General features: G+C 37.1%; 1 protein-coding gene across 1 annotated transcript in view; it reads right to left on the bottom strand.

Moving 5' to 3' along the window:
* The window catches only part of TTC9 (tetratricopeptide repeat domain 9), a 59,210-nt gene that overhangs the window by 9,637 nt on the left and 30,796 nt on the right, over window positions 1-18,777 (bottom strand). The window contains exon 2 of the mRNA XM_072629244.1: window positions 17,074-17,256. Within this exon, the coding sequence (XP_072485345.1) occupies window positions 17,074-17,256 (183 nt within the window). The remainder of the gene's footprint in view (window positions 1-17,073; window positions 17,257-18,777) is intronic.

Genomic DNA, 18,777 nt, shown 5'->3' on the forward strand with positions numbered 1-18,777 from the left:
TACCATATCCTAGTTGTGGTCTTACTAGGACAGAGTACAAAGGGATGATCATCTCTTTATTCCTTGGACCTATGTCTTTCTAAAGATAGTCCAAGACCACATTAGTTTATTTTTTGGCTGCCATACTACATTGCTGACTCAGAATGAGTTTGTAGTCCACTAAATCCCCCAAATCTTTTCCAGACAAACTGCTGTCTAACTATGCCTTCCCCATCTTGGACTTAACTTGATTTTTTACACACAAATATAAGACTACACTTCTTTCTATTGAATTCCTATTAGATTTAGCTCAAACACTTGTGGATATTTTTGGAGATAAATCTTTAGTGTTATCCAGTGCACCAGTTATCCCTCTTAACTTTGTGATAGCTTTGATAAGCATGCTGCCTTTATCCAAGGCACTGATAAAAATAACACAGGGTCTACAGGGTCTAGCACAAATCTCACTGGAGATCAACTGCTCTGCTGACGTTAAACTACCTATTATGTGCCAGGCACTGTACTTAGGGATTTACAAGTATTATTTCATTTGTTCTTTACAACAACCCTGAGAGGTGGGATGCTATTATTATCATCCCCATTTTACAGTTGAGAAAACTGAGACAATCATAGGTTAAGTATGTCAAAGGCTGGATTTGAATTCAGGTCTTCTGGCTCCAGGTCCAATATTCTATCTACTGCACCATCTATATGCCTCAAGAGAAACCTCAGAGTTGTTCTGACTTGTATTTCACTTATTATTAGTGATTTGGAACAGATTTAATAGTTTGAAAATCTTCTTTTGCACAGCATTTGATCATATTCTTTGACCACTTATCCACTGGGATAAGTTAATTTACTTTTTATGTGTTAATGTGTTAATTTATTTTTTATTCCGGATATCTAAACCCTGTCAAAAATGCAAAACTGATTTTCCTCCAATTGACAATCTTCCTTTCTATCCTAGCTGCATTGATTTTGTTTGTACAAAAGTTTTTCAATCTCACATAATTGAAATTATTTATTTTCTCTTTTGTGATCTCCTCTATCTGTTTTTGTTTTGGTTTAGAATTTCTCCTCATAGGTCTGACAATAATAATATAAATGGAAAGAATAATATTGACATAATAATCAAAAATTAATGTTGTGAAACCATATTGACCAAGTTGGTCCCAACAAAGAAAAAGACGAATATACCTCTCTCCCTCTGCCTTATTTTCAAGGGAAGGGAAGAAGGCACTATGTATATGGAATACTTGTTAGACTTTGCTGGTATATTGATTTGTTTTGCTAACTTATTTTTTGTCTGTTATTTTATTTGTTACAAGGGACGAATATCTAGGAAGAGGAGGGGGGAATTATATTAGGAAATGGATGATGACTAAAAAAAAGCTATCAATACAAATTTTAAAATATTCTTCCCTGAATATAGTCATAAAAGGTACCAAATCTCATTATTTTCTATGCCATTCTTTAATATGCAGGTCACGTATCTTTTTTGAATTTTTTGTTGTATATGGTATAAAGGCCAATCTAAACCTAATTTGTGCCAAATGATTTCCAGTTTTCCCAGAAGTATTTGCCAAATATGGAGTTTATCCCCAAACAGTTTGTTTCTCAGGTTTATTGAAGATAAAGTTATTGGGTTTGATTGTTTTTATTCTTGCCCATATACTTTTACAATTGTTAACCAGTACCAAATAATTTTTGCTATTATTGCTTAACAGTATAATTTGAGGTCTGGGAATACTTTTTATTCTTCACTCTTTAAAAGAAATTTCTCACCTTGAGCTTCTCAACCTCTTGTTCTATCAAATTAACTTTGTTTTCATTTTGTCTAGTTTTAAAAGCACATTCTTGGGTACTTTATGTGATCTATTATTGAATCTGCAGTTAATTTAGGTAGGATCATAAATTTTATTATATTGGTGTAGCCAAACCATGGACAGGTAATATGGCTCCAATTATTTATATCACACTTTATTTCTTTAAAGAGGGTATTTCTATGTCTTTATAGATTGATTCCAAGATATTTTTAGTTATCTTGAATTGGACTTTTCTTTCTATTATTTCCTCCTGGGGATTTTGGTATTGCTATAAGGAAATGCTGATGGCTTTTGTGGATTTATTTTATATACATATATAAATATAACTATTGAAGCTATTAATTTTTTCAGTCATTTTCTTTGCTGATTCTCTAGGGTTTTCTAAACAAAACACCATATTATTTGCAAATAGAGTTATAATTTTTTCTCCTCTTCATCAATATTTATGCCTCAATTTATTTTTCTTGTTTTCTTTCTATTGTTAGAATCTCTAGAATGATATCAAATAATAGTGGGAAAAGCAAGCATCCTTGCTTCATTTCTATTAGAAAATCTTTTAGTGTTTTCCCATTACAAATAATTCTAAGTTATGATTTTACATACATATGTTTGTATAATATTTTAAATGGCCTTTCTATGCTATGTTTTTTAGGATTTTTAGTAAAAATAAATGTTGTAGAGGCAGATAGGTAGAGTGCTCCCAGAGACAGGAAGATGTAGGTTCAAATCTTACCTCAGATGCTTAATGGCAGTGTGACCCCGGATAAGTCACTTAACCTCTATTTGCCTCAGTTTCCTCCACTGTGAAATGAGGATAATAACAGCACCTACTTTGCAAGGTTGTTGTGAGGATCAAGTGAGATAATATTTGTAAAGCACTTGGCACAAGGCCTGCTAGTTGTTGGCACTATATAAATCCTAATTCTCTTCCCCTTTTATGAAAGGCCTTTCTTCATTTATTAATAAAATCATGTTTTGGAAGGGATGGTTTTGTTTTTATTATGATTACTCATGTTAATTGTTCTCTTAATGTTGAACTATCCCTGGTACAAACTTATTATAATGAATGCTTTCCTTTCCCTTTGACTATATTGCTGTATATGATTTTATTGAAAATTTTTATTTTAGTATCCATTAGGGAAGAGAGGCAACATGGCATATTGGATATAGAGTTGGCCTTAAAGTCAGAAAGATTTGAGTTCAAGTCTTGTCTCTAACACTTACCTTGGGCAATTCACAGAATCTTTCAGTTTCCCCAGGCTACTCTCTAATACTAGTAAGTTGAAGATAAGAAGCTAATCCTACATAACTTTCCTGGAGCTGTCTACCACAATTAATGAGTGAGACTGACCTAAAGTTTTCTTTTTTTGCTTCATCCTTCCCTGGTTTAAGTACGAGGACTATATTAAAAATATAGTGTCTTCTTGCTCAATTTTGGAAAATAATTTGTATATGGGTATTAATTACTCTTTAATTATTTGGACTAGATTTTAAATTTTTATTTAATTATATTAAATTCATTTGGACTAGGATTTTAAATTTTTTTCTTTTAAATCCTTTGTGTCTTGTTCAATGTCACTTTTCTTTTGATTAGGTTACATGCTCTGTTAATTTTGGCATTTTATAGTTCTGTAGGTAATCCTCCATTTCTTTTAAATTCTGTTTGACTAATATATAATTGTGAATAATAGATTCTGATCATTTGTAAAATTTCTTCTCTGTTGTGATTTTACTGTGTTCTTTTTGACTTGGATCATTTGTTTTTCTTCTTCATTTTAAAAATCAGGTTAGCAAAAGGTTTATCAATTCTGTTACTCTTTAAAGAACCAGGTTATAGCTTTGCTCATCATTTTTACAGTCTTTTTGTTTACTGTGTACCTACTCTAATTTTCAAGATTTTCTCTCCTGTGCTTATTTTGGAATTTTTATTGTTGATTTTCTAGTATAAACAAATCAAAATGTATTTTAATTGACATATTCTATTTTTGCATAGCCTTTTTCCTCATATACCTCTTCCTGCCCCACTCCTAGCAACATCCCATTAGCTTTAATTACACACTCAGTTCATTAATTCTCTTTCTTTTTCTATTTTTAATGTATATTTTGGAGAAATAATTATTTCCTTTAAGGTCTGTTGTGGTGGCTTCTTGGAGATTTTGGCATGTTGTCTAATTGCTTTCATTCTCTTTCACGGTTGTTAATTTTTTATGTTTTGTTCTTTGGCCTAATCGTTATGTATGATGTCATCATTAAGTCTCCATTTTGGTCTACATCTGTTTTCTCCATTCTATTCCAAAAGTCTCAGCATTGTTTTAAGCTTTTGTAGCTTAGAGTTTATACAAATATGATAAATATTACATCAATATGGTGAAATTTATGATACTACCTAAATTAATTTACAAATTTAATGATAAACCAATTAAATTACCAAGCAGGTACTTCATACAGCTAGACAAAATGAAGTTACTAGAGCTTAAAATGGCACTAAGAACTTTTGGGATATCCTGTATTTTGTTAAATTAAAGTATATAAAAGATGCATTTGGTATTCGTTTCTTTTACATTTATTCATAATTTCTCTGCTCTGGCAGTCTGTAATGCTCCCATCCAAAAGATGGCATAAGTTTTTCACCTCTAACTTCCACAAAAGTCTGCCTTTTTGTTTTTTCTTTATCTTTCTGCTAAATTATTATAGCTCCAAGGAAAAACACTAAATTATTATTAATTATGTTGTTGCCTATGACTTTTTCAAATTCAGTTAATTTCCTTTATAAATTTGTTGCAATACTATTTTATGCACATATATTTAGTACTGATATTGTTTAATTTTCTATGGTTCTTTTAAACATGATGTAGTTACTCTATTTTGCTTGGCATCTGGCATAATGAATTTTTATTTCTATATTGTCTGATGTGATTGTACCTCTTGGATTTTTGCTTTTGGAATCACATGATACATAGAAAATTTTGTTCTAGCCTTTTAGTTTTATTTGGTATATTTATTTTGCTGTGAATTTCTTGTATATAGAAGAGTGCCAGATTTTGTTTCCTCATCCATTCTGCCACTTTCATTTTTTTGGATTAATATATTCACATTTAGGGTTATGATTATTAGGCTCGTGCTTTTCTCCAATTATTTCTTTTGTACTGGTTGTATCTCTTTTAAATTCAGTATTTGACCTCATGACTAGTTTTGCTTATATTACTTTGATGTTATTCTTTTCCTATAGGTTTTCTCCCAATTTTCATTTACTTGAGATAACCCAAGTTCCTTGAATTTACTTAAATTGATAATTTTGTCAACTTTATTTTTATTTACTTCCTTTATTTTGTGCTTTTTCTCTTGTCACCCAATTAAATATCAGATGGAATATGAAATCTTTTCTCTTTTCCCTCCCATCTCTTATTTAAATAGCATCCTTTTACTGAACCTTCTTTTAAGAAGTATTCCTTAGTTTTGTCCTTCTTATTTCCTTTTTTTTCTTGTCTAGTTTGAATTTTGTCACTGTTTTTTCTATATTGTGTCCATAATGAGTATAGGTCTTCTGAATGATCAAATTTTAGCTCTCATAGCTTAGTTCTATTTTATTACATTCACATATCCTATCCTATTCTTCCTATTTTCTGTCACACCTCAGTCTCAGAATGATCAGCTCTTTAAGGAGGCAGTGTCCAATGAAAGTGGTGATGTTTGTGGAGATTCACTCTCTATCCCAAGACATGAGGTCCTTGCCCTTTATGTGATCAACTCATCTCTCCTAAGCCCTGATTATCTCATGTCTAATTCTATGTTTCCCTTTACCCCTCTGGGAACTGGTTACTAGTGGGAATTCAAAAATCCCTTCTGCTGGGGTTGGGGATACAGTCTTGCACAACCTTTTACAAGAGAAGGTTGTTTTGTAATGTGCAAATTCCCCTAAGATGAAACACTATAAGGTTCCTTTCCCATCTCTACTTTACTCATTAAAAGCCTCCTCACTCTACAACACACTTTGCCCTTTTCTAGGAGTTCTAGTGGGTCTTTATATTGAGAGAGTGAGAGAGAAGTTATCTGAGAAGAAGCTGAGGTAGAGATAGGGTTCCATGTGCTCAATGCCACAAAGGAACGCTACTGAAAGGAAAAATAATGCCAGAGATCTTGGCCAGCAACCAGCCACTCAAGACCAGGGGAAGCATGAACCCTCCTGACTCTTCATTCATTTCAGATCCTGAATTATACTCCTTGGCCCAAAATGAGCTCTTGATGTCATCTAGATCCAGACTCTATTTTTTATGCCTTGAATACCAGAGTACTTCCAGGGGGTCTGCTGCTTTATTTTGTGAGGCAAAATTCCAATGGACACAGCTTTGCTGGCTGAAGCAATGGTCATGGGGAACTAAGTGGGATTTCCAGTACATGAGGAAGCACAGTTTGGGCTTGCCAAGTACTTGGTAGTTGTTTTATATACTTATTATGACTATTCCATTTGCATACTCTGGTTATTTATTTAAAGTTTATTTTCTTAGTGATTCTTTGCTAAGAGGAAATGTTACTTACAGTAACCAGGTGTGCCTGTCCCTGCATGAAGCCCATTCCATTATGCTATGGTCACATGACTAATGCCAAGTGAAGTAAGCCAGCTCAAAAGGTGGGATGGTTTCCCATGGATGGAATGGAATCACAAGGGTGGAGAGGATGACAGTCAAAACTTGTTTTGATTGGCTAGACCCACTTATTCACAGTTCCCTTGATAAAATGACACCATGTTAAGTGAGGGAAGTGAGAGTCTGGCTAATTGGTAGCCATAGAAAATATCTCCTTTACTGGGCATTTCCACCCCAGCTGGGTATGGGATGAGCATGGGCAAATGGCTATGAATGTATGCTACCTGGCAGTTAAATGCAAAAAATCTTCAGGAGTTCCCTATAATCCAACAAATACAGTTCAGTCTTCTTTGCCTAGCATTCATGGCCCTTCTCAATTTGGTGCTGCCTTAATTTTCCAGCCTCATGTCTTACTATAGAAGTACCCAGGTGATGCAGTGGGTAGAGATCTTGGCCTGGGGTCAGGAAGACCTGAATTCAAATGTAACCTCAGACACTTCAATAGCTGTGTGACACTAGACAAGTCATTTAACCTCTTCCTGCCTTAGTTTCTTAATCTATAGAATGGGAATAATAATAGCACCTTTCTCCCTGGCTTTTTGTGAGAATCAAATGAAATAATATTGGTAGACAGCTTTATAAATCTTAAACTACTATATAGAGGCTAACTTGTCATTGTCATCACTATCATCACCACCATCATCATTGTCACCATCACCATCATCATCATCATCACCACCATCACCATCATCATCATCATCACCACCATCATCATCATCATCACCACCACCACCATCACCATCATCATCATCATCATCACCATATTACTCCTCCCCACATACTCCAGCCAACTTAAAATACAATGCATTTCCTTCACTCTGTGCCCTCTGCCCACACTAGTCACTATGCACCCTCTACTTCCGCCTGCTGAATTCCTATCCATCCTTTAAAGTCCAACTCAAAGGCTACTTCCTTCACAAAATCCTGCGTGATACTTTTCATCTGTAATGACCTTTTTTCCTCTAATCTCACAAGCATTTTGTCTCCCAATTCTTCATGGTATTTATCACATGGACCTGATGATTGAATGAGATGATCCATGCTAAATGGTTTGTAAACCTTAAAGCTTTATAAATGCTAACTATTATTACTGCTGTTGTTTTATCGTTTCTCCCAATTTAGGCTATAAAATTCCATAAGAGCATGGAACATATCTCATCTAACAATAATAATGACAACCATGTCATAACAAACAGTAACAAAACAGAAACCATGATGATGATAATTTTTAGTATTTACTTTGTACCTACTGTGTGCCAGGCACTGTGCCAAGCTCTTTACAAACATTATTTCATTTTATCCTCAGAACAACTCTGGAGGGCAGATGCCATTATGGTTCTCATTTTACAGCTGGGGAAACCACAGCAAACAATTTGTCTTTTTGACTTGCCCAGTATCACACAGCTACTAAGTGTCGGAGGCCACATTTGAACTCAGGTTTTCTTGACTCTGAGCTGGAATCAAAACTTTTATGTCCACTAGCATTGAACACAGTGCTGTTCCATACACAGTAATTACCAAATAAATGCTTACTCAATTAAATTGTCCAGTACTTGATGCCTCCTACCCTTGTCAACAGGATAGCCTCTTAGGATTGCAAAGATCCCCTTTTTCAAGTACACCATTCATTCTACCAAGAATTATGTAAAGTTCTTGTGTCTCCTAATCTTTGTTTTCTGTGCTGGAGAAGGGAGGAGGCGAGCCCTTGCCCCTGACCCCTGATCTCTCTTTGGCAGCTGTTTGCAGAGTCCACTTCTATGAGATGAGGGGGTTGGACTATAGTTCTCCTAGGTCTCTTCCAGTTCTGACGTTCAGTGGCTCCACTAGGCACCCCTTCAGAACAGAGGGAGCCTGTGTGAAGGAATTCCTGCATGCCCTTTACAAAAGTACTCCCTCAGAACTGCAGCTGGGCTCTGATGACGTATTCCTACAGCCTGAGGAAGACTGAGATGGTCAGCAGTGGGTGGCATAAGACCATACTGAAGCAGCCAGGGTCTAGATGAAGACAACTGAGGCCCTTGGGGATTTCATCAAACTGATGACGGTTTTTTTTTTAACCCCTTTAACTTATTTTTAGCTTCCTTTACTTTGAAAAAAGAAGTTGTTTGGATAAAGTGGAATTTTCTACCAGATCCCACTAGAAAACACATTTTGTGTCATATAGTTTATTAACTGAAAAGGGGGCTGTGTCCTTTGACTTTGATTTTTGTTAGTGTAAGGAACTCCCACTGTGGAAATTCCATCCGTTGATGCAGAGGTCAACTTTCCTGCAACTTATAGTCTTAAAGAGGTATCTTAGACACTAAGAGGATAAGAGATTTATTTGTCCATGATCATCAAGCTAATATTGCTCAAGTGAGAGCACCTGTGTTCAAATCCTACCTTTGATACTATATGTAACACTTTGTTACTTAATCTCTCTGGGTACCAGTTTGCTTTTCTGCAAAATGAGGGGTTTAGACTGGATAGACTCTGAGGTCTCTTTCATTCTCAGGTCTATGGGTTGGTCAGAGGAAGGACTTGAACCCAGGCCTTCCTGACTCCATGACCATTTCTCTATCCACTATGTTACATTGCCTAACTTTGATGGTATGATACTGACATGGCTGTTTTGTTCAACTAGAATTTTGTCGCCTCTCAATATTTCCTTTATTTATGTGGTGAGCATTGCCAAGGAGATCAAGATACTGTAAGTGAATGCCCATCTTATCTAATGTCCCAGTCTTCTTGATAATGCCAAGATGGTGCTACATTCAGACTACTACAGGCATTGCTTCTATTATATTTCTGACTCTGCTGTCTCCTCTCTGCATCGCTTCATACAAGTCTTCCCACTTGAGACAAGGGAATCACCTAAGGGAAAAGCAGGACCCAGACATGGTGATTAAGAATTGAGTTGTAGATAGGAGGAAATCCTGAAAGTTCAGCTGAACAACCCACCTTATAGAGATGCCCTACTCAAGAAGAGCTGAGAAGAGAGAAAGGATGCCCATGCCCATCAGTTAATAGAAGTTGTGAGTTGTCTTTGCCATTTGTGTATCCTACATGTAGACCTCAATAACACTCTAAGTCAACTCTCCCTGAGGATAATGGGCTTAATTTGTGTAAGAGTATAACCCAGGTTGATAGGGAGAATATTTTATAACTATTGTTCTGAGTAAATGCCTTTGCTAAGAGCTAATTAAGACTTTTGGCTGATCATAAATGAGAAGCGCATTAGTGAGGGCTTAAAGGTTACAGTAATAGGATTGTTAGAACTTGAAGTAACTGTCATTCCCTGGGTGCCCAATCTGTAAATAAGTGCAAGTTTGGGGAGTAATCAGAGCAGGTGCTACATTTACATACTCTAGTTTATCCTCCTCAGGTGAGAAGAACTCAGACCACAGGTGTGTTAGCATCCTGAGACTTCTACCTTCTGCTGGAGTGCAGCATGTTCCCTGAGGAAAGGCTGCTAGGGGCCAGGCCAGGCATCTTCCATCTGCTCCAAACAAGCAATTCCATTTGTACTAACACAAGGTATCTTCCATCTCCCATTTCCAGCCCAATTTCTCAACCAGGATGTGGAGAAACTCCAGTGAAAGAAGAGCAAACCTCCCTTCACCTTCAGGCCTCTCATCTTTTGCTACACCAGTCCTTTATGGGTAGAAAAGTGGTGTTCTCCACTCAACGATGTCATACCTGGTCATACCCTTTATATCACAGTGACTCAGAACTCCTGTAAATCATCATTCTACCTCCACTTTACACCCTCTTCCACTGGATTCTTCATTATCATCATCCTCAACCTTGTCACTCCAAAGCCTCCTCCTAAACTCCACCCAGCCCTTCCACTGTGCCCTCTGGAATGCCTGTTCCATATGAAACATTTTAAATCATCTTAAATCTATTCCTCTCCCACTCCTTTCACCTACTAGTTCTTCCTAAAACCTGGCTTTCCCTTGATGACAAATTGTCCCTGGCCAGCCTTTCCAGTACTAGTTTCATCTTCACTCATTCTCTTTGGCTCCCTGGTCAAGAAAAGTGAGTTGTGATACTTCTTGCTCCCTATTGCTACTTTCAGGTTTTCTCTCTTCCTTTATCATTCAGTAACCTTTGTTCTTTTGAAATTTATCCTGTTCATATCTGCCACACAATCAAAATCCTAGTAGCTACTGTTTACAGGTCAGGTAATTCCCTTCCTTCCTCAATAAGCCTGATACCTGGCTTGCAATTTTTCTCTGCACTCTAATACCTGCCCTCATACTAGTAAACTTTGACATACATGTTAATTCTCCCTCAAATACTTTAAGCACTCAATTCCTTAACCTGCTCAACTCCCATGAGCTACTCTTTCTCCCCACATCAGTCACACACAAAAATGGTCATAACTTTCATGTTGCCATCACCCACAAATGTACCACCTCTGCGTTCAAGAATTCTGAAATTCCTTCATCCAGCTACAATCTATTAGCTTTTCGCCTCTCCCTCTGATACAACCCTACTCTTTCTTCACACTGCAACCTCCAATCCCTTGAGTCCTCAATTCTGTGCTAGACCATCTCCCCTGTACTAGCCACTTTCTCCTCTTCTCCCCATCTTGACCCCTTGGTAAACCAATTCAATTCTTCATTGTCCCCCTTTCTTGCATTTCCAGCCCCTTTATCCTATGACTGAATACTCCCATCATTTGGGATGGATCACTCCCATCATTTATTGCTTTCAAGTCTACACCTGTACTGCTGAAAGAAGGTGGAGAAAATCACACAACCATTTTGACTGGGTTCACTTATAAATCTGTTATTTAATCTCAACTGGGTCCTCACTGCTGCTAGGCAATCCTACTATAGCTTTCTTATCAATTATCTATTCCACCCTCTACAGTGGCTCTTTCAAACCTCTCGATCCTTCTTTAAACTTTCCATGGTTTCCCCTCCTCACCCCCAATCTCTTAGCAGAGAACTTTGCCTTATATTTTACAGAAAAACTGTGAGCTCTCTCTTCTGCCTTCTTCCTCATCTCCTATCACTATCTCCTCTTTCACCCAAGTTTCACATGATGAAATGGTCTTGCTCTTTACCCAAGCCAATCTCTCTACTTTTTCAAGTGATCCCATTCTATTCTGTCTCATCCCACAGATTGCCTCCTCTGTTACCTGACTCTTATCATTTATTTTCAATCTGTCCTCTACTGGCTCATTCCTATGGCCTACAAATATGCCCATGTCCCCTCTTGATCTTTCCATCCCAGCTAACTACCATCCTCTGTCTCTTCCCCCTTGGTAGCTCAGTTTCTCAAAAAGACCATCTATAATAGATACCTTCACTTTCTTTCCTCTCACTCTTCTTAACCCCTTACAATTTGGTTTCTGACATCTTTTCGCCAAAACTGCTCCCTCCAAAGTTACTAATGATCTCTTAGCTTCCAAATCCAGTGGTCTTTTCTCAATCTTCATTCTCCTTGACCTTTGACACTTGATTACCCTCTCCCCACTTGATACTCTCATCTTTCTAGGTTTTTGAGACAGCACTCTCTCCTGGTTCTCCTCCAATGTATCTGACCACTCCTTCTCAGTTTCCTTTGCTGAATTCTCATCCAGATCATGGCCTTTAACTGTAGGGGTCTCTCAGGGTTCTATGCTGGGCCCTCTTCTCTTCTCCCTCTATACTACTTCACTGTGATCTCATTAGCTCCCATGGATTTAATTACCATCTCTATGCTGATGATTCTCAAATCTATCTTTTCCTGCCCCTGTCTCTCTTCTGATCTCCAGTCTTGTATCTCCAACAGCCTTTCAGACATCTTAAACTAAATGTCCACTAGGCATCTTAAACTTAATCTGTCCAAAATGAAACTCATCATCTTTCCCCTTAAACCTTTCCTCCCTTCTACCTTCCTTGTTACTGTAGAGGATAACACCATCCTCCCAGACCCGTGGGCTTGCAACCTAGGAGTCAATCTGGATTCCTCACTATTTCTTACTTCTCCTCCCCCCCATATCCAAGCTGTTGCCAAAGTGTGTTCCAAAATCTTGAATCCAACCCTTTGTCTCCTCTGACATACCACCGCTGTAATGCAGGTCCTCAGCACCTCATGCCTCCATTACTACAATAGGCTGCCAGAGGGTCTGCCTGCCCCAAGTCTTTTATCCCTTCTTTTATCCATTCTCCATTCAACCACTGAGGTGATTTTCCTAAAATATGGTTCTGATAATATCACACACACACACACACACACACACAAACACACATACCGACACACACACACACAAAACCACTCAATAAACTCCAGTGACTTTCTATTGCCTCCAGGACTAAATACTAAATGCTCTGTTTAGCATTCAAAACAGTTTCTACCCAATCCCTCCCCTCCACCTTTCTGGTCTTCTACCTTATTCACCAACACATACTCTGATCTAGGGCACCTAGGTGGTGCAGTGTATAGAGTGCTGACCCTGAAGTCAGGAAGACCTAACTTCAAATCTGGCCTTAAACCCTTACGACTTGGGTGGCTCTGGGAAAGTCGCTTAACCCTTTTGCCTCAGTTTCCTCATCTGGAAAAGTAAACTGGAGAAGGACTGGCAAACCACTCCTGTTTCTTTGGCAAGGAAACCCCAAATGGAGTCATGAAGAGTTGGACACAACTAATTGATTAAATGACAACGACTCTTTAACCTGGTGACACTGGCCTCCTGGTTGTCCCACAAACAAGACACCCCATCTCTCAGCTCTGGACATATTCCCTCTGGCTGCTCCCCATGCTTGGAATGCTCTCTGTCCTTCGCTCTGACTACTGACTTCTTGGTTTCTTTTAGGTCCCAACTGAAATCCCACCGTCTACAGGAAGCCTTCCCTGATCCCTCTTAATTCCAGGGCCTTCCTTCTTTTATTTATTTTCATTTTCTACTGGATTTAGTTTGCTTTGTATATATTTGTTTGCATGTTGTCTCCCCCTTTAGATTGTAATCTACCTGAGGCCAGGACTTAGCATAGTGTCTGGCACAAAGCTGGTGCTTATGAAATGTTGATTGACTTCACAATTGTTGGGCACTTTTTTTGCTTCCAGTTCATTGCTATTCTAAATAATACTGGTGTGTACATTTTCCCAGCCTCCTTTTTCAGGGTCCCCTTCTCATCTATAAGATAGGGAAAGCAGGTTATGAGTCAGCCCTGTTCTGGGTTCACGCTGTTCTCTTTTCTTGCCTCCCACATCTGTGACCTATGTGCTTGTCATGTTGACATTTTTTCTGTTGGGCTGGGTCTGTTTGCATTGTTCTGTGTAATTGTCTTTAAATATAAACTCTCAGAGGGCAGGGACCATGACAGCTTTATTGACTATGCAGGTCTATGTACAATTAATTAGGGATCCCAATTGCAATGACTGTAAAATGGATACATTTTGTCCCTTTAACTTCTCTTCCCCTTTGTTCCTTTGCCACAGCTACTGACCTCTGGCCACCACCCAAACCAACCATGTTGATAATTATTTCTCTTAGCCATAGCTTTGGTCCGTGTTGTGTAGTTTACTAATTCACAACAGGTTTAAAGGACCAGCAGGACTGGTATGATGGGATTTTCATCCTATGCAAATACTGACTAGTCCAAATTCTGTTCCATGTATATCTCTTAGGACTAATTCTGATCCTAAGCCCAACCACCTCCACAGTCTCAATGCTCTTTGTCCTTTTTTTTTTTAATTGTTATTAATTAATTTATTTTTAGTTTTCAACATTCGCTTCCATAAGATTTTGAGTTCCAAATTTTTTCCCCATCTCTCCCCTCCCTCCACGCCAAGATGGCATACATTCTGATTACTCCTTCCTCAATCTGCTCTCCCTTCTATCACAATCCCCCTTCTGTTATCCCTTTCCCCTCTATTTTCTTGTAGGGCAAAATAGATTTCTATACCCCATTGCCTGTAGGTTTTCTTTCCCAGTTGCATGTAAAAACAATTTTTAACATTTATTTATAAAACTTTCAGTTCCAAATTCTCTCCCTTTCCCTCTCCCTATCCTCTTTATTCTTTTTTAAAAAATGTTTTATTGATGCCTTTCATTTTAAAATCACAGTCATTTCACACCTCACTCCAGAAGGAACCTTCTTTGTGATAAAGAAAAACAGCAAAGTAAAACATCTGAATCAGAGACCATGTCTGACAATTTTATAAAATATTTTCTCCCACCTCCCTATTATAAGAGAGAAGTATGCTTCATTATCTCTTCTTCAGGTTCTTCATTATGACTTTTTCCATTACTCAGAGCCCAAATTGCTTCTTGCTGTAACAGTCATTATTACCTATTCATTAACTCTGCATCAGGTCATACAAATCTTCCCACTTTTCTCTGAATTCTTTGTCTCCATTTCTTACCACACAATATTATTCTATTACATTCATACATTTATCTCCATTTCTTACTACATAATATTATTCTAGGACATTCATACATTCATTACATAAGTTATTTTCAATTCTCTGAATTATAGGCACCCACTTTGCCTCCAATTCTTTGCTACCAGAGTGCAACGATGGATGCGTCTTTTGGTATTCATTGGACCTCTTTTTCTGCCTTCAGCTTCCTTGAGGTATATGCTCAGGAGTGGGATTGCTGGGTTAAATAATATGGGTTGTTTAGTCACTTTTCTTGCAAAATTCCCAACTGAAATCAAGAACAAGCACACCACTTCACAGCTCCATCAGCTGTGAATCAGTGTGTTTACATCTTCATATCTTTCCCAGCACCGACTGTTTCTATCTTTTTTTCTTCTCTGCTAATTTGCATAATGAAAACTGAGTTGTTTTCATTTGCATTAATTAGACTATTAGTCATTTAGAGCATATATTTTCTCATTTATAATTTGCAACTCTTATTTTGAAAACTGTTGATAACCTTTGGCCACTTATTTACAAATGGCTCCTGGTTTTATATATCTGTGTTACATATTATGCACATTTTTGTATTTATATATTATATAATATATGCATATTAATACAATATAATATAATAATATAATATATTTATAATTATATAATATATAATACAATACAATATATTTATGATTATATATTAGGTATAACATATATTATTTATGAATTGGTCCTGTATTGGTTATATTTGATGAAAATTTTTCTCACTCTACCACTGTTCTAATTCTTGATTCACCGATTTTATTTATTCAAAAGTTTTTTGTGTACTCAAAATTTATCTGTTTTGATTTTTATGAGCTCCTCCATTACTTGTTTGCTTAAGAATTCTTACCTTTGTCATAGTTGACCTTGTTCTCTTCTGATTTTTTTTTATAATATGACCTTTTATATTCAGGATATGCAAGAATACTGGGTTTATTGCGGTATATGGCATAAGCTTTTGGTGTAAACCTAATTTCTGCCAAATGGCTTTCCATTTTTCCCCAGCAGTTATTGTTAAAAAGGGAGTCTTTCGAGGAATTTATGTACTTGGATTTATCCAGTACAACTGTTTTTAATTGCTGCTGTCTCTTGCTTATCTAGTTTGTTCTATTTATTTCTTTATTTTAAAAACTGGCATCAAATAATTTTGATGACTATTGCTCTATAATATAGTTTGAGGTCTGGTAATGCTATGTTCCTGTCTTTCATATTTCTTTTTCTTATTTCCCTTAGCATTCTAGAGTTTTAGTTCTTCTAAGTGAATTCTGTTGTTGTTTTCCCTACTTTTAATATTTTGATTGGTATGGCATTGAAACCATAAATTAATTAATATTTTCATTTTGAACTCAGGTCTTCTTGATTCAGTTTTCTCAGTTTCCTCATGTTTAGAGTGAGCTGGAGAAGGAAATGGCAAACCATTCCAGTATCTTTGCCTCCAAATGGGGTCACTAAGAGTCAGACATGATTGAAAATGACTGAACAAATGATCATTGTAATTACATTGACAAAGCCCATTCATAAGCAGTGAATGTCATTATAGAAATGCTAGCTATTATTATCTCTCACCCATTAGTTAAGTCTCCTGTTATTTCTATAAAGAGTATTTTGAGTCTGTATGTATAAGAATCTTCTGTGCTTCTTAACAGGTTATTTCCCTGACATTTTGTGTCCTTTGTCCTTATCTCCTAAATTTTGTTATTGTGCAATAGAAATGAAGATGGTATTTTTGTGGGGTTATTTTGTAGACTGCCATCTTTCAGGAGTTACTAATCATCTCAGTTGGGTTTCTTCACTGATTCTCTGGGATTTTCCAAATACACTATCTTGTCATCTGCAAACAGAGAGTTTTATATCCTCTTTGATGGTGTTTATATCTAGTCTTGTTGTTATAGTTAGCTTTTCCAGAATTATTTGAATTAATAATGGGAGGCAGTCACCTCTCACTTTTCAGAAATCTATGTTAGCTAAGGGTCAAGGATGCTTAGGTGCTCATCTGCTTTGCTGGGAGAGGTGTTCAGTGGATATGACCCCTTTTAAAGGCTAAGTTGTTGCTTTCTCTATCTACAACATGGCACCCAAACTGCTATCCACCCTTTATGAATATACATACTGAAAAGCTCCAAAGGTACAACCTAACCCTTGTTTACTTTCCATTATCTAGTCCTTATGTAAGGACCACTTTATGTAAGAAGAGTCTAGAGAAATCTACTATGGCCAGCCAATAAGAAACAAGTCTGCCTTACCTGTTGGCTGCCGGGCCCTCGCTTCTTTCAGGTAGTAGAGGGCCTTGTCATAGTCCCCCAGGTGGTAGAAAGCCACGCCTGAGCGGTAGAGGGCTTTGACATTTTCACCTTCTTTCTTCAGAACTTTGAGACAATACTCCTTGACTCGCTCATAATTCACCAGTTCAGCTTGGAGCAGACAGGCTACAGAAGTTGGGAGGGGAGAAGAGAGAAGGCTATGAGCCCAGAATAGAATAAGCTGTGAGCCTCCTTCACAGAAGCACAGAATGAGAGAGTTGGAAAGGACTTGAATGGCCCTCTAGTCCACCCCACACACAAAGGAAATGCCCATCATGTTATATGCAATATGTGGTTTTCCAGTCTGCTTAAAGACCTCCAAAGAGGAGTAACCCACTACCTCCTGAACCAACCCACCTGACTTTTACTCAGTTCTAATTATTGGGAAGTTTTTCCTGACATCAAATCTAAACTCATCTCTTTGCAAAAGATTGATTCTGCTAAGGACCAACCCAAACATGGAAAGATTCATGACTTGACCATGGAATTTTGAGTTCTTTGGCCACAGTAACTCATGAAACAAAGGAAAAAAAATGGTTCTCTGCTCTGTGTACCACCCTTTCCCCCTTCCCTAGTCATTCTTCTGTAGTCATAGTGCCAGAATAGTAGAAAAAGCACCTGAAGATACTACAAATACCATAGATTTTAGTCCATCTATAAACTTTAACTATGGAAGTATCATACTCTAATAGATAAAGCACTGACTTCAGAGCTAGGAATAAAATGTGACACATAATGACTGTGTGACCCTGGGTAAGTCATGTAATTTCTTGGTTATCTAGACAATTCTCTAATATTAAATGTTACCCAGAAGGTGCCAGTTTGCATTGGTGAAGAGGGAGTTTCCTTATCTGGAAGTTGCCTCTAGTACTGAAATCACAACATTAACTTAAGTTTGCTGCTACTTTAAAGATGAGATTTTTAAGTAATGGCCAATAAATTGAGAAAGCTGAATCACATGAATATTCGATGCCATGACTCAACATACATACTCAGCATCATAAATAGTCAACACTGGAAGATAAAAAGTTTCAGCTAAATTGTAGGATAGTTCAGAGGTCCCTTAGAGACATAAGGGATTGGTGGTGTTGCTTTCATCATGTACCCAATAAAACATACCATTTCATGAGAGCCTTTGGCTCCTTGTCCTATATTGCTTATGATGGCTATAAGCAAAAAGGCCACCAAGAATATTACTGTGCTATAAGAAATGACAAGCACGATGATTTAAAAAAACTCTGGAAAGACTCACATGAACTGATGCAAAACGAAGTGAACAGAACCAGGAGAACTTTATGCATAGTAACAGCAATATTATTTAATGAATTGTGAATGGCTTAGCTATTCTCAGTAATACAATGATCCAAGACAATCCCAAAGGACTAATACTATCTGCCTCTAGAGAAAGAACTGATTTTGTTTGAATTCAAACTGAAGCATGCTATTTTATTTTATTCTTCTTGAACAAAATGACTAATAAGAAAATGTTTTACATGATTGCACATGTATAACCTATATCCAATTGCTCATTATATTGGGGGAGAAGGAGAAAAAGGGAGGGAGGGATAAAATTTGAAACTCAAAACTTAAAAAAAAAACCCAAATGTTAAAAAATTGTTTTAACATGTAATTGGGGGAAAAATAAAA

The sequence above is a fragment of the Notamacropus eugenii genome, chromosome 1 (genome assembly GCF_028372415.1).
Source record: "Notamacropus eugenii isolate mMacEug1 chromosome 1, mMacEug1.pri_v2, whole genome shotgun sequence".
NCBI classification, from domain to species: domain Eukaryota; kingdom Metazoa; phylum Chordata; class Mammalia; order Diprotodontia; family Macropodidae; genus Notamacropus; species Notamacropus eugenii.